Source organism: Diadema setosum, chromosome 8 (genome assembly GCF_964275005.1).
Source record: "Diadema setosum chromosome 8, eeDiaSeto1, whole genome shotgun sequence".
NCBI lineage: Eukaryota > Metazoa > Echinodermata > Echinoidea > Diadematoida > Diadematidae > Diadema > Diadema setosum.
Window position 1 is genome coordinate 3,625,403 of NC_092692.1, and position 17,149 is coordinate 3,642,551.

The window sequence follows — 17,149 nt, forward strand, 5'->3', positions numbered from 1 at the left end:
ATGTGTTTAAAGGTGATTTCAGCTCCATGATGTTGTAGGAAAATGGTACAGTATTTGGTACATGTAATTAAAAACAACTATTCTTGTACATGTACAAGTATTACTGTGGTTACACAAGTGCACCATTTGGCAAGTTTACAGTCAGTATCTAATAACCATGAAGAGTATGCATGTACAGTAGTGTGAACTGAATCCATGCTTCCTCAACAGGGTCTATGATCCCCCACCTCCTTTTTACCTACATTTTGCTAACACAACTGCAGGTCTTCTCTTACCTTCTAGGAGGGGTTGGCAGTCGAGGCTAAATTGCAATTCAAAAGGCAAAAGGTCACACTTTCTAACATACTCAAGCTCTCTTACCATACAACTGCACAATCCCTCGAGTGACTACACAATCCCTCATGTGACTAGAAAAGGTAAATGAAAAACTATCTTGGACCATTGATTTATATAAAACCGGATATTTATTATAGTAAACCACAAACACACTACATTGTAGTTGCAACCATTACTCCTGGGATTGAAAGAAAGAAAAAATTTGTATAAAATCTGATTAAAATTATCATATACAGTACATTGCAAATGTCATACTTATCTTACACCTCTGTTTCATACTGAGTAGTTTATGAAAGTGTATAAAATCTGGTGTATACATGTGTACAGTCTTACATGTACATAGCTACGCAGGTCAGCATTCATCACACTATACCACAAAACAAAACAGTGTGCTTGCAGTGTTTACTTCAGCACTAACAAATAATAATAATAAGTGTAGTTCGTGAACTTCAAGAGGAATCAACATCTAGTAGTCACGTAATTTGATACAGTACCACCATTTCACATAGCTTCTGATTATAGTGTACATTGACATAACTTGACTCCCTTGCAGTTGGAATTCCCGGATCTGGGTAATGAAAACAAAAACTTTGCTACACTTGACATGGTTTGAATCAGAAAGCTACTGATCTGCAAAGGGTCATCCTTATATATATATATATATATTTTTTTTTTTATTTTTTTTTTTTTTTAAATGTTAGTTATGAGAAATACAAAATGTTTAGTGGTATTGACATACATGTACCTTTCAAGAAGATTAGTAAGTACTGAAGATCAGTCCATGTTTCCAGCCATACAGGCTATTATTTTCAAGTAGAGCAGCCAATCTTAATACTGTATGAGATTACCCATGGCATTTAATGCATTTGGTTTATTTTCTTCCAAGAAAAGGCTGATTATGTAGTGAATATGTCTTCATATTTTACTCGGCTACAATACTGTACTGAGTGAAATTACTGAGCTCTTGACTGAACAAGATAAAGCCAGAACAACCATAGTATTTCTTCCACATTAGCCATAGATCCTCCTGTTAAAGGTCAAATATCCCTTTTGCAAATGCCACAAAATTTTGCTTGGTTAAAGAGTTGAATGTCTCCCAACATAAAACTTACTGTAATACACCTCAGAATTTTTTAAAACCTGAAATGAAAAACTAACTCCATGTCATCCCCTCCATCATGAAGAAGTTTCCAGTTTTTCCATTCTGAGGTAAGGTCCGAATAATCTACAAACTTGTACAGTATATGTCTACAATATACCAGCTTATCAAGAAATCTAATTTTCAGGGATGCAAAATGGACAAGTGAACTTTAAGATCTCTGTAATCAGCAAGGCAGCATATAGAGGTCCATTTAGACAGCTTTATCCTAATCAAACCCTGTTCTGTTCCAGCCAAAAATCATTGTGTAATCATTGTTTGCTTATACACAGAATGGAAAGATGTCTGGTTTCATGCACACTTAGAACAACATTTCACTTCATTTTCCAATTTTTCCACTTGACATTCTGAAATTGAAAGCACCCAGATAAAATTGCACTCTGCTAAAAGCATAAACCACTATGGTTCATCACAAGACATTCCAAATTACATTCGCTTCTTGGTGACTTATTACACTATCTGTCACATATATCAATGCTTACCTAGTACCTCCATCACATCATGTTTCATACCTTGAAAAAAAACCCAACCTGTTTTTGGTTATTATTGTACATGTTTGTAGAAAGACTCACTGCACTGGATCTTTGCGTTCATTCACAGCAAAAATAAGAACTAAGGAAAAAAAAAAACATGGTTAGAGTAGTTCATTCTGTACTGGTCTCTACTAGCTGCTGGTTACACCCACCACATTTTCAAAAATGTGAGGCACATAAATCTTTTGGAAAGACTTTTCTGTGATATGATTACATCACATATATCTAAACATGCAGTACGTATCTCTCATGCATTCTATAACAATACTGTATTGATGTATATTGATTTACATGTATTTGGTAGTACGGAACAAGGTCTACAAAATTGAATACATTAGGTGGATCAAATTCAATCACACACTATGTGTAGAAAAAGAATGTCTGGATTGAATCTTGGTAAGTATATGTAAATACACCTTTTTTTTCTTCAAGCTAACATTATACCCTGCTGAAGTTTAAAAAAAAAAAATCATTGGATGCAAAATTGACAAAGCTATGCTATGAAAATACTTCTGTATTACATGACAGCAAACTATAGTGTGAACAATTTGTTCACCTATTGACCGATTCGGGTTCGTTGAGGGCAGCAGACATTTTATGGCACTGGGCGCAGCCATGAGCTCAAATTGCGGTGTCTCAGCCGACCCCCCCTGCTCTCCCCCATCGCGCACTTATAACAAAGGTTCGCGCACTAAGCAAGCATTCGCGCACTCAATACGAGACGCCCATTGGCTAAAGCAACCATGCATCAGTTTTTCATTCTGCGCGCGTGCTAAATGTAGGGAGAGGGGTGGGGAGTGGGAAGGGGGGGTCGGCTGAGACACCGCGTAATGGCGCTGCCCATGCCAAAAATACACATAGCGCGTCACGAATCGGTCAATACTTCAAATGGTATGTGTAGCACAACCACTTCATGGAAAAAACAACGAAACAGAGTTTGTACAAGACAGCATACACAACGCTACAATGGTACACAGTATATGACTGAGTAACATGTGGATGACATTAACTGTACAGTGTATGCCCAATTCAACAGACAATCTGAGTATCATGTCATGGATACAAAAGACAAATATTCCCCAACATTAACATATATATATATATATATATATATATATATATATATATATATATATATATATATATATATATATATATATATATATATACATACATATATATATATATATATATATATATATATATATATATATATACATATATATATATACATATACATATATATACATATATATATACATATATATATATATATACACATATATATATATATACATATATATATATACATATATATATATATATATATATATATATATATATATATATATATATATATATATATATATATACATTAGGGTATATAATTAATTGAAAGTAGATCTACAGCTGCTTAGACATTTGGCTCAGGGTTCTGATTTTTTTTTTTTCTTTATGGAATTATACACTCTCAAGTACCAATCACAGATAATTCAAAGTCATTTGCATGCTACAAATGCAGCATAATTTCAGTAAAAAAAAAAAAGTTTTGTCACCCATATTAATCCATATCTATGAAATACAAGACACATACACACTGTTAACATTACAATTCTCTTTTGGAAAAAAAAAAAGTTGTAGTACTACTTGGTGCATATACATTTTGGTTCAGTTATCAGTATGTACAGCATTATACAATGGAAAATGTGGAATCTTTGTTCAAATACTGGTACTTACAGAGTACATTAACTTGTCAACTAATTCAAGAAAATTGGCTATGCCTTAAATGACACTGCAGTTTATAAATGATTGTTTCTGGAGTGACAATACTGAGCATTACACAACCTTGACATAACAAAACTTATTACACACCATGAAACAGGCCTGTAATTATTTTTATCAAGTGTTAGCATGCTCTTTCGCATACTTTGATGCAACATTGAAGCAGTAAAAAGATATTTGTCATGTCTTCATCAGCTTTGGACGGTACACAATTTATTTGTTCTTTGCTCAGCCTGTGTATATTTCTTTATATTTCTTCTCAGCACTTAATGTTGATATATAAAAATTCCTTTTTCTAATGTATTTCCCTGAACTGCAGCTTATCAGCACTTCATGGTATACTCAGCCACATAAACTTTATTTTCAGTAATGGAGGTTGATTTCACTGCCTGCTACTTGCTTTAAAGAAAAAGAGAACACACACAAACAAAAAAACTTAGTCTAACGAATCAGCCCCTAAACAAGCCTTTCATCAGCCATAAACCAATACTGCAGGTACAGAAAGGGTATAAATGTTCATATTTTAACAATGTTGAAGACAACTAGATAAATTACAAAGATAGCACGTAACATAGGTCATTAACTCTTTATGTGCCATGGTGGAAACCCCCTGTGTGCCACATTATTCTGAGACACGAAGGTAGTCATGCTTTGAGAAAGAATTCTGTGTTTCCAATTTGTATAACTTCTTCAAATTCCTGTTAAGCTGTACATAATAGTGAGCAAAGTGTTAGAGGAATGCCAAACTTTGCTTCGATATACATTGTATGACAAATCTATTTTCAATATTTCTTTTAAATGACCAGTTGCTACATTACTGTAAAGACATGACTTTTGCACATAAAACCATGACAGAAACTTAGAATGTAAACGCAAATCTAGTTAGGGACACCGCTTGATAGTTAATCACCACATAGACTGCAAGCCGTAAGTGAGAGGAACAAAAGCGCGAGAAACGCTTTCATTGCACCGGGGGATTAGCGATTTATCGATCGGTTTCGGCGGCTTTGTTTGTTGAGCAGAATATGCGAAGTTGGCACGCCGTCGACTGAGTCGAACGTGGGAACGTGGCACACAAAGAGTTAACCAGTATGCTATGGATGACCTTGAGGATTGTCTTGAGTGTAATGAAACGTTTCCAGTATGAGGAATTTGCTCTGGATGGAATGCAAAAACAACAAGATCACGAACTAGTCCTTGCCGTTCAGAAAGACACATAACACACTACTGATGCCACTACAGAGGTGTAACTCTAAGTACTCAGTATTATAAAATCTCGACATCAGAGGTTTGCTGAGCAGGAAAGGTGCTCTATCGGACCAGGATCATCTAAGCTTGGACCCACTGAATACTTCCTGGAAATATTAGTGTGTAAGAAAAAAATGGAACCCTCTCATTTCATCTCTTTTCCATAGCACACTATTTTCTTGATTATATTAAGTGTAATAAATCTAATTTCCTCAATTACAGCATATGTCCGTTACACTTTTTGCCAAGATAATCACTTTTTCTTTCAAGACTTTTTCATCAGGTATTTGTACCCAAGAAACTATCTATCTCCACTCCCCCCCCCCACCCCATTTCCACCTAAAGTCTGTTAAATGAATATCACAGCTATTGACATCTCACACTGAAATTAAATGATATGAGGACTCCATTCAATAATGAATGCGTCTCACTCCAACACTCCATTCTCTAGGTGTCCCAGCCTCTTTCTCTGATCTGCAACTCACTGCCACACTGGTAAAGCTCGGTGTCAATCTCCACGTTTAGAGCTGAGACCAGCGGGCCAGCTGGTAGTTGCAGACTGGGCACGTGTGCACAGCATCCTTGCACTGGTCGATGCAGAACGGAATCAGACAACAGCCCATCCACAAGCTGAAGGGAGACAGGATAAATAGGAGAAAGTTTCAATAGGGAGAGCTGTATCATTCAATCTAATTCAAAATCAAATATGCACATTTTTCTATACAAACAACTGCATATAACAAGGCAAGTGCCAAATTGTGTCTCGCCCATTCGCGTACAAGGAATTAATATTTCTTATAACTCCCAGAAGTTAATTGACCTGCTTATGACCTTTGACCTTGTGGTGACCCTTCAACACCCCAAGGTACATTTACCATCCAGGTTTGGTCACAAACGGACAAAGGGATCAAAAGTAGTGAGCCATAATCGAAACGTGCCATAAAAACATAACATTGGGCCCTAAAAATTTGTTGACCCCTTTCTGTGACCTTTGACCTTGTGATGATCGTTAACTCCCCAAGGGACATCTACCATCCAAGTTTGGTCACAAACGGACATAGGGATCAAAAGTTATGAGCCACAATCAAAATGCGCCCTAAAAATATAACATTGGGCCCTAAAAGTTTGTTGACCCCTGTCTGTGACCCTTGACCTTGTGACGACCTTCACCTCCCCAAGGGACATCTTCCATCCAAGTTTGGTCACAAACGGACAAAGGGATCAAAAGTTATGAGCCATAAACGAAATGCGCCCTAAAAACTCAACATTGGGCCCTAAAAGTTCGTTGACCCGTCTGTGACCTTTGACCTTGTGGTTACCTTCAACTTCCCAAGAGACATCTACCATCACCCAAGTTTGATTGCCATTGTAGCAACATGTGCTGAGTTACGTGTGATAAGAGAGTCTTGCAAGTAAACTTTAACGTATGACCTCAAATGACCTTTGACCTTATCGTGTGACCTCTTACGGCACCATAACATGAAGGTACCCCCAGTGCATCCATCACCCAAGTTTGATTGCCATTATAGCAACATGTGTCGAGTTACGTGTGATAAGAGAGTCTTGCAAGTAAACTTTAACATATGACCTCAAATGACCTTTGACCTTATCCTGTGACCTCCAACGGCACCATAACATGAAGGTACCCCCAGTGCATCTATGACCCAAGTTAGGTTGTAATCCAAGCAACTTATGTGAAGTTATTTGTCAAAAGAGAGTCTTGCAGGTAAACTTTAACATAGAAAAGAGTGTCTTGCACATACTCTTTAATATATGACCTCAAATGACCTTTGACATCATCACATGACCTCCGACAACACCATAACATGAAGATACCCCTAGTGCTTCTATCATCCAAGTTTGGCTGCCATTGCTGTAACAGTTGCCAAGTTATGCATCATAAGAGAATCTTGCAGGTAAACTTTAACATTTGTAACGGACGACGGATGGACGACGGACGGACGACATTTGGATCCCTTAGTCTCGCCTTCACCTCCGGTGGGCGAGACAAAAAGCTTGTTTTTGTTTTTATCCATGGGCAAGTGTGGTAGAACATTCGTTTGCAATTACCCATAAACCTAAGTCATCTCTTTGTGCCAAGTTTATTTCCTGTCCATGGGTTTGTGTGTGAAATTTGTGCACATTTGGCTCATTGACAAAGAAAATGTTGAATGGAATCATGTCAAAGATCAACAATTAGTCTCTTCAAAGCTTTCAATCCCAATCTACATCCATTGCCAACTTGCGAACCGCCAACTTGTTTTTACTCTTTTTTACTTTTTTTAACTCTCATCCGGTTGTTGTCACCTGGAAAAGTGAATGAATATCTGATCTGCAGACTTACCCCACATCAGGGCAATTACCCACCGAAGACAATTACCCCCCCCCCCCCCCCAGCTAAATACTGGTTAGTAATAAGGTTAGAGAAAAGATCAGGGTTAGGTTTAGGGTTAGAGTTTTGGTTAGGGTTAGGATAAGGTTCAGGATTAGGATTGGAATCTGGGGTAATTGTCCAGGGGGTAATTGCCCTAGACCTGGAGGACTAGGTAATCTCTGCTCCTTGACAATTTGTTTCCACACATCTGTGCCATTCAGCACTCCAGCGTTCATTTCAAACATCGAACAAAGCGCAGTAAGGGTTAAGAATTTGATTCCCTATCCATCTATGCTATGGAGACAAGCAGTGTTATTTGTAAGTGATTAAAGGGGATGGCTAGTAACTGATCAGTGGGAATGCTGGGGGATGATTGTTCCAATCCTTGTGGGATTCATGTAAGAGCACAATATATATCTATTGTTGTGTGAAAATTATTTACTTCAGAATGGTCTCATATTCAAGTAATGTGCAGTTCGTTAACAGGCTGTTAACGATTGCCCCGTCACTGTACAGGCATGCTAACCTGGAAGGCTTGCAATGCACAGTGAAGGCTCAGATAATTTACTTACCCAACAATGCAGAGACCCCCAGCAATCAAGAGAGTAAAGCCTCCAACCTCCCTCCTCACCACCGAGGTCACCTGGTTGTTGCAGTTTGGACAGGGACAGTTGACCGGTGCATCACGGAACTGAATTGTGTGCTGGATTGTCGTGAAGGTAGTAGGAGGCTGCAGGGAGAGAAGGTAAAGTAAAACAAGGATTGTGGTATTATGTAACACACGGAAGGAAAAGAAGAGCCTATGGATTAGAGTGCATTTAATGACATGCAAAATCTCTGCAAGTGTCAATCAAAATAAAGGCAACAGTTGCTCAAATTATCATTTCATGTGGCGATACAGTTAATTTCTTTCATTTTTTTTATGGGGGGGGGGGGGATAAACCTAGCGAAGTATCACACAAGTAGAGAAGCACTCTGAGACTGCAGACCCCCACTAAGCAGCTTATTTCCACCACTGATTTTGTTCTTCCATAGAGATCATTGATTTCCACCCATAGGTCCCTACATATGCATGCTGACAATTGCCCAATTTTCCAGTATGGAAGCCTTCTGTTAAGTCATCTATTTCCTGCTACGTAGCACACTTCACCCTAGCAGAAACTAAAGCATGCACTTTACTGCATGCACGCCAACCTCAATAAATGTGCAGCTTGAACAAGTTCATTGACCCTACCTGCCAAAATATCAAAAATTTTTTATAAAGTCATAACAATCCCCAAATCACTACCAAAATTTAATCATGTTTCTTGTGTCATTCTCAACCTATCCTGTGAGTTTCATCCAAATCTGTTTGCAACTTTTTGAGTTATTTTGCACACAGACAAACAAACAAACCAATGCTGATGAGAACAAAACCTCCTCCCTTGACAGAGGTAATTATGCAGAATCATTGGAGCAAATTTCCCAAGCCTTTGTCTTTCAGTAGTACTAAACTTGAGTTTGTTTGTTTTGTTTGATTCATTTTCCATCTGAGAAGATGGCTGGATAGCCCATATTCAGCTACGTTAAGCTGGTCTTCCATGGGGTCCAGTTGGGTGTGAGGTGGGACCACTTCACCGGGTTAAACACCCTGCTCTTTGCGATGAATGAATGAAGCGGGATCTTTTACGTGCATGAGTTGTTACTCTCTCTTACACGGGACCTCCATTTTATGTCCTATCCGAGAGTCGATCTTCATTCTCTGCTCAACAAAGTACATTAAAAAATCACAACTAGCACAGATCTGCTAGAATAAAACAGCCTGTTTGCTTATAAGTGTACCCAAGCGCAAATTCATCAGCAACGTTTAATTCCAGTCAAGACTCTTTGGCTGCGTCATGCTGCATATAGAACTACACACAATTCGCTACAGGGATTTCCTAATATATCAGAATCAGGCCAACTTTCCATTGCATAGTCTCCCCTAAATCTTTTATACTGGCCTACTTCAAAGTAATTTCCATGAATTTGAAAAGCTCAAGGATGGTCGCAGAAGGATTGGTAGGTGTTGCTTGAGACATTGAAGTCTGGACAGCATACTAAAACAGAGGTTTGATTTTCCCATTAGCTGATGTACCTGATTCACGATGACGACGTTTGAGCCATCAACCCCTTGACCTGCAGGTTGTTGTGGGTATCCAACTGGTGGCTGCTGTGGATATCCGGCTGGTGGCTGCTGTGGATAAGCAGCAGGTGGTTGCTGAGGATAACCAGCTGGTGGCTGCTGCGGATATCCCGCTGGCGGCTGCTGCGGATATCCTGCAGGTTGCGGGGGCTGGCCGGCCGGCTGCTGGGTATACGGTGGGGGAACATTCTGAGGTGGATTGTCTCCTTTCACTAGTGTTGCAGAGATAAAAAGATAAGGCAGATATGAAGTTAGCTCAGGGCTGTGGATGAAGGGACAGAGTGCACACAAGACTATTGGTGTCAATCAAAGTGCTAATGATGGTGGTCCGTAAAAAGATATCTTTGCTCAAGTCTGCTAATCAGTGCAATTCTGGAATCATTTTAATGTAAGGTCTTTAGCGTAAGGACCATATTCAGCACGCTCTTGTCAAAGTTTACATGCATCTTTTTTTACCAAACCTTGTCCTCCATGAGATTTCACACTATTGAAAGGGCAATAAATTCAGATCACAGTTGATGCAAATTTGTCAGACTATGCATACTAATGTCTCTAGCACCCTCTGGGACAAAGACATATTGTAAAAGTGGAAATTTTGCGGTGCAGAAATTTTCGCACATTTCGCGCAACCAGAAACTAGCATGAAAATGAAAGCATATGAATATTTTTGCATGCCAAATGTTCCAGTACTTACTGTCTTGATTCCGCTTATTTAAAAACATGTGAAACTCTTATCGGGCTGAACGTGAAAAAGTAGTCACAGGAAAATATCCACTTTTACAGTACTTAGCAAAATGTCTTTGCTTCCTCTTTTTTTAATTGCAATATCAAAAGTTATGAATATTTTAAACCGACTACCTGTTGAAATATCCAAAGTATGGCAAATTATACATTGATAGAAAGCTAAGAGCATGAACAATGTCAATATATTAGTTTTGATACCAAAAGGATATCCATGACATAATCAGACGCAATTAAAAAGCTGTATTATTTTTTTGCTTTTCTGAGTGACAGTTACGATTTTGGCTCTCTTTTGGATGATGTATGTACGAAGTACCGGTAGCCAAGCAGCGAGCTGCGGAACAGCATGCGCACGCGAACAGTGGCCACGCACAGCAGCAGTTGATTTGAACGGCGCCGTGTTTTGGAAGGCAGCTGCAAGACCTGTGGCTGTGCAAGAAAAACAAAAAATATGAATCTTACAGAATTCACAAAATCAGTAATCCAAACATCAATTAGGAATAGATTAGGCTGAATAGATGTTCCACTAGAACTGATTAAATGGGGCTGAAATGCCCTATTTAGGGCATTTTTAGCTGAAAATTTTACGGATCGGTGCCAAGTAGGACGTACGGCGTAGACCTAGTTCTGCATAGCAATAATGCGATATGAGAAGATCTGTCTGTATTCAGGACTGCCCATGTTAAAGGCATAATTTACCATTTGCAGATGAAAGCATTAGTGCTTTAAAATAGTTCTAAAATGTGAGTTAGGGATAGAAACAACCACTGTCAAAATTTGAATCCGTATAATCGATGTTAAGTGTTGTTAAATACACAAAATGTGAACAATAGTTATAATAAAAATGTTTCCAGACTAAACCGTATACAGTTACGGTTTACTGAGAAAAACCCTGATATCTCCTTATATTTTAGGTTTTATTGGAAATATTTCATATTGTAGAATGTTTTATGATACAACAGACCTACACATATGCATCAAATGTGATATCTTGAACATTTTTGAAATCACTGCTCCCAAAGGTAAACTGGACCTTTAACATGATCTACCATCGTAAGGTAAGAAGCCCAATTAACAAGAGACAGATACAATCAGTCTGATTACTGAGATGACAATTAATATTGTATTTCAACCACACTAGCCTACAAGTACAATACAGGTATAGGCATACCATGTAAATACAGTACACTCCCGTTATAACGAACACGGTTACAACGAAATTCCGGTTACAACGAAATAAAATTTAGGGCCGCAACATTATCAACTCTATGTATTTTTATTGTTTATTCATTCGGTTATAACGAAATTTCGTTATAACGAAAGAAAACTGCCGGTCCCGAGGACTTTGTTATAACGGGAGTCCACTGTACTAAATCAAAACAGTATCACCCTGTACTTGACAGTCAGCAGTAGTCTAGAGATAGTCCATGCAAATTGATGTGTACGCCTTGGGGAATCTAAATACAGTAGGAATTGCAAACAATGCATGGCAGGGACTGTCCATGTGGATGTCTCAAATTCCAGAAACCCAAATTTCACCAAAATCACAGGATATGCTTAGTTGCTTATTTCATATTCATGTGAGTTTCATGTTGTCACTCAATTTCTACTCTAAACAACTTGTTTTTCACAAGTGATTGAGGTGAATGTATAGTACGTTGCATGCACAATATGAAACTGAACTTAGCTGTCTATATTGTGCACGGAATCTGTAAAATGACCGAGAACAACAACAACACAAGAGACCCGCGGGTCTAGCGCTCACCTGAGTATCGCAAGTTCACCTTTCACGCAGTCACTAATCTAAATTATTCACAGCTCTACTAAAATTTGACCAGGCATTCTCAAGTAGAAGATGAAAATGTACAATAAAAAAAAGGGCCCAATTTTTTGAAGATTCCTTAATTTGGGGGGATTGGGGCCCCCTGGGTCCCTCTGGGTGTGGCATGGTGCCCATTTTGATAAATTGAGATCCTGACCCCCTAGGGATGCTACCTGCCAAGTTTGACGAAAATCCATCATGAGGTTTTCAGGAAGAAGATGAAAATGTATAATTCAGGCCCCCATTTGGACCTTCCCAACCCTCCCACCCCCCCCCCCCCCCCCCCCCCCCCGCCCCCAAGAGGGGCACCCCTGGATCTGCTATGAACAAACTTGAAAACTAGTCAGTAATGTACTCACTCATAGTATTATCTTAGCTCCATAACTTCTGATTCTAGAGAAGATTTTTAAAGATTTCTTCATTTTGGGGGGTTTGGGGCCCCCTGGTAGCCCCCTGGGTGGGGCATGGTGCCCATTTTAACAAATTGAGATCCTAACCCCCTAGGGATGCTAACTGCCAAGTTTGGTGAAATTGGGTCATGGGGTTCTCAAGAAGAAGATGAAAATGTACAATTTAGGCCCCATTAAGACCGCTCCCCACCCCCCTCCCCTGGGTCCCAAGGGGGGCACCCCTGATTCTGCCATGAACAAACTTGAAACTACAGTCATCAATGTACTAACTCATAGTATTAACTTAGCTCTATCACTTCTGGTTCTAGAGAAGAAGATTTTTAAAGATTTCTTCATTTTGGGGGGTTTGGGGCCCCCTGGGGGCCCCCTGGGTAGGGTATGGTGCCCATTTTAACAAATTGAGTTCCTAACCCCCTAGGGATGCTACCTGCCAAGTTTGATGGAAATCGGTCTTGGGGTTTTCAAGAAGAAGATGAAAATGTAAAAAGTTTACGCACAACGGACGACGCACGACTCACGCCGGACGAAGGGCGATCGCAATAGCTCACTTGAGCCTTTGGCTCAGGTGAGCTAAAAATCAATGTTCAAATGATGAATGGCAAATTGAGGGAAGTCGGATGAGAAATGCAGTTCAGACAGACACACACAAAACACACACACACACATTCTCAATAACCGACTTCTTTTAGCTTGTTACAATCATTGCACACCAAAGAGATGCAATCTCTTTGTTGCACACTGATTTGCAGCTCCCGCGGTAGTCCTCGTTCACATAATATTAGACAACTAACTTCAGTTCTAGATTGTGCAGGCAGCCTACGTCACGATCTGTCACGAAGGTTGTGTTTGTTTTCAGCGGCACTTTCCCACAACCGATTTCGTTCAAATTTACGTGAGTAATTGGAAATAAGCTGTACCCCGAGATTTAGGTGTAATTTTGTCCTGCGCCATTTGAGATATCTCCATGGATACGAAAGTACATAAGCGCCCGTTTGTCCAGTGCAATCCCTCAAGCTGGCATATCTCATTGGCCTCAACCCCTCCCCCCCCCCCCCCCCCCCCCCCCCCCGGCCTGCCGGGGGAGAAATGCTGATACGGTCGGGCTAGCTGCTGCTGCCACACCACCATCAGGGGGATATACTTCTGCCGCTTGCATGCAGTCTTCCACATCCCCTAACCCCCCCCCCCCCCCCAAATCTCCATCATCTTTGTCACTTTCATCACTCCTGGTTTCAAGATCTCTCTACTCAGGTCGAGATTGTCTTACTTAGGCCATTTTGTGTCAAAAATGACAAAGTATCAGATTGCTTGTATTCTACAACTTCATTCACCGCGGCTGAAAATGGGTGCAAACTCATGTTATATGCAACGGCTGGCGTCGTAATGCGTCTTACACATGAGGTCATCACGTACAGTGTAAGTGGCTGAATTTCAGACGAGTTCCGAGGCCGTGAAGGAAAATTGACACATTTTGCAGCCTTTCTAGAACAACATTTTTTAAATGTTCGACTAAAAAATATTAAAAATGTGTGTTCAATACAACTTCTTGTCTTGATTTATAACAAAATTGGCCTGGTAAAAAGTCAATGAATAGAAGGTTTAAGTTTTGGTGCAGTCATTGCTGGATGAGAAGACTACAACAGATTTTGCTGTCACACTTGAAAACAATTTGGAAATGACATCCAAATGGTCACAACTTCTTTGATTTCCTTTGAATATTACTTAGCTATGGCTTCATTTTACCGAGTTTCATTCATAGCAGCATTTACTGGGTGTACACCCTGTCATTTTAAATATCTCAACAAAAAAAAAAAAAACATCCAGCGTCAGATAATTGTTATCAGATAAATTTTAGTGCATGTAAAGACAGAGATACAGGGTACCTGCATCTAAAAGCAGAGCTAGAACTTGCATTCTAACAGCAGCATTATTTCTTTCAAATCTGCCAAAAGAATTTCAAAAGCTCCTTGGTTATTCAATTATATTTTCTTCATTCTTTTATAGGGAAGTTGCTACTGCCCTTTGCTTACCAGTATCATCATAGCCAGGGGGTGACACTGCTGGATCAGACATCTGTTGAAGAAGAAATTAAAACATTTGTACATTTACTTCTTGGTAATACAATGTAATTTATCCCACAAATGAATAGAACCATCTACTTTAATGCTACTAGTATGATTGAGGGTACCACCTATTGTCATCCTAAGGATCTGCAGCTTATATTCCAAAAGTATAGAACAAATCGCCTTTAGTTTTGCCTCAAATAATGCCATAAATACTGCAGTTTCAAATATTGTGACCATCCTGTCGATTCTGAATCTCCGCAGTGAAATAGCACCATTTTAGTGGGTGCGATGCATTTTCTTTGAGCGGCTTGAAAGGGTACCTCAACATTGGCATCCCCTCCCTCCTAGCTCCATAGGTATTAAATGAACGTGAATTTCAGTCACGTGTCATGTTCGCAATTTACCAAGCGGATGTGTATCTGAACCGTGTTTAGTTTAGTTTGTTAGATCTAGTTCGTTTATGAGTTTGTTTTTCGTGTCTTCATTATTACTATTCTTATTAGCTTATGGCACTTAATCCTACACATACTTTAGCACTCTATACGCAAACAGCTAAGATATGCAGGGTGCCGATGTTAAGGTACCCTTACCATACATGTGGTGATGTCACTGTTGGAGCAGGGAGGTGCTAGAGAAGGAGAGACAACTACTGCTCTCCTTTGAAGTCATGCGCGGCACCGCCGAGAAGTTATGCGTTCAACTACAGGTGTTACCCATGTGCTTTGACAAAAGAGAGCATCAGTAATCGGGACTAGCGCTCTCACATCTAGAAATACTTGCTCCTACTGCAATTCGCTCTCTCTTTCAATGTGATGGCAACAATGAATTTGTGCAACTTGAATTGGAGCAGCAAATCAAAATGCAGTGCTGACAATTTTAACAGCAAATAGTTTAAAAGCACGCTGGAACACGCTTTAGCAGAGTACTTTTATTTGAAAGATCAAAATATCCCGGATTAAAAGATAGAAAACAAACATGCAGAAATGTGCGAATTATAGAAAAATATTAGGTTTTTAAGAGGGCCTAATTTTCATTTGATTTCGATTTGCGCATTACGTAGAAACTAGAAATACATGTTTATAATATTGAATTCTTTCTTAAACTATTCTAAATCAATTCGAGTATTTCAATTAAAATCTTACGGTGAAATAAAGCTTGTAATTCAACGAAAGGTGAAATGCGTTCTTCGTCTCCGAACTACGTCTTGCAACTAGAGCTGTGCCGAGCATGACTTCAAAGCGTAGTGGAATGCTAGACATCCCATTATTGTAACGCCTTGAACCCAAACATGTGTTTGCATGAATTACGAAGAGTTGCCACTCCATCTCCAAGTATAACACCTCCCTGGTTGGAGTGTTTTTAAAGTGTGCAGCAATACTGCATCAATTATCACAATAAACCACACTATCTAGTCGCTGCTATATATGGGAGTAGAAAACAACTAACGTTAACGTTAGACGTCTATTAACAAATTAGACACTTGAGCTAGTCTAGTCACCTGTCACAAAGCACTGGTGAAATGGTGACAAAATGGAAGTGTTCTTTTAACGGTGTTACAGACCCAGGATCCATTTCATAACAACTCTTGCTGGAATGGCAACTTCCAAATTGCAACAGCCAAACAAGAAGCTGGTTCATATCGTTTAAATACTCAAAGACAAATTCTACTTCTATTTGTCTAACGTTAACGTTATACTAACTATACACAGCCCAGTCGCTGTACATGGTACCATGTACAGCGACTGGGCTGTGTATAGTTCAACGTTTAGCCCGACCAGACGCTGTTAATACGCTACGCGAATATTTACAGCGGCGACTGGGCTGTGTATAGACGACTAGTTAGTTAACGTTATACTAGTAACTAATGAATGAACATGAATTATGATGATGTCGCTGATGATGTGTGATAATGAACGATGGTGTTCAAAAAGGATTTAACCTTTAGGAACCGGGCCATCATCATGCCATTATGGGCATAGCCATAGATCTAACAGTTTGAAAAGCCGAATTTCTAACCTTACTAATATAGGTCTACTAGCTAGTCATTAAAAATAGAAACTGGGCTAGGCCCTACTGCTATCTACCGCAGCAGCGACCCCAATGCTGTTACTAATACAGCGCCCCGCGCCGGGGTTACCGTCTGAGCTGACCGCGCGTAGTGCCTACTTTGTAAAATCCAAAAAGGAAGAAATCATGCATTCTACTAACCTTGGTCTTCGGGTATAAAATGTTGACATATAATGAAAAAGGCACTTGCTGCTTCACCCTCCGCTCAATCAACGCCTTTTCTGCTGTCTTCCTCTGAAAAACAAGGCAACAACTAGCCGGAAGCACACGTAGAACCTAGGACACTCGAGTCAGGTGACAAATATTGCATACGTTTACACGTCACACATCCATATCACGCATACAAACAATACGGTAAATGTTGTTCACACACGACACCGTAACAAGCGTACTGCGGCCTGCGCCTCTGCACTGACGTAATGTGGATCCTCAACGCGCACACATTAC

The 17,149-nt window shown here is 39.6% G+C and overlaps 1 protein-coding gene across 1 annotated transcript; it reads right to left on the bottom strand.

The window, feature by feature from the left end:
* Positions 1-5,411: 5,411 nt before the first annotated feature.
* On the bottom strand, positions 5,412-16,922 carry LOC140232060 (lipopolysaccharide-induced tumor necrosis factor-alpha factor homolog). The gene is made up of 5 exons (XM_072312211.1): positions 16,844-16,922; positions 14,600-14,642; positions 9,549-9,808; positions 8,005-8,162; positions 5,412-5,688 (listed from the first exon to the last, which is right to left on the bottom strand). Exons 2-5 carry the CDS (start codon positions 14,640-14,642, stop codon positions 5,580-5,582), a joined length of 570 nt encoding a protein of 189 aa, XP_072168312.1. The 5' UTR covers positions 16,844-16,922; the 3' UTR covers positions 5,412-5,579.
* Between the last annotated feature and the right edge of the window lie 227 nt (positions 16,923-17,149).

Excerpts from the sequence above, each read along its gene's own strand:
- LOC140232060 (XM_072312211.1), bottom strand. The coding sequence starts at position 14,642 with ATGTCTGATCCAGCAGTGTCACCCCCTGGCTATGATGATACTG. Across the intron at positions 9,809-14,599 it reads CCCTGGCTATGATGATACTG|TGAAAGGAGACAATCCACCT; the intron begins GTAAGCAAAGGG and ends CTGCAACACTAG. Across the intron at positions 8,163-9,548 it reads ACGTCGTCATCGTGAATCAG|CCTCCTACTACCTTCACGAC; the intron begins GTACATCAGCTA and ends CTCTCCCTGCAG.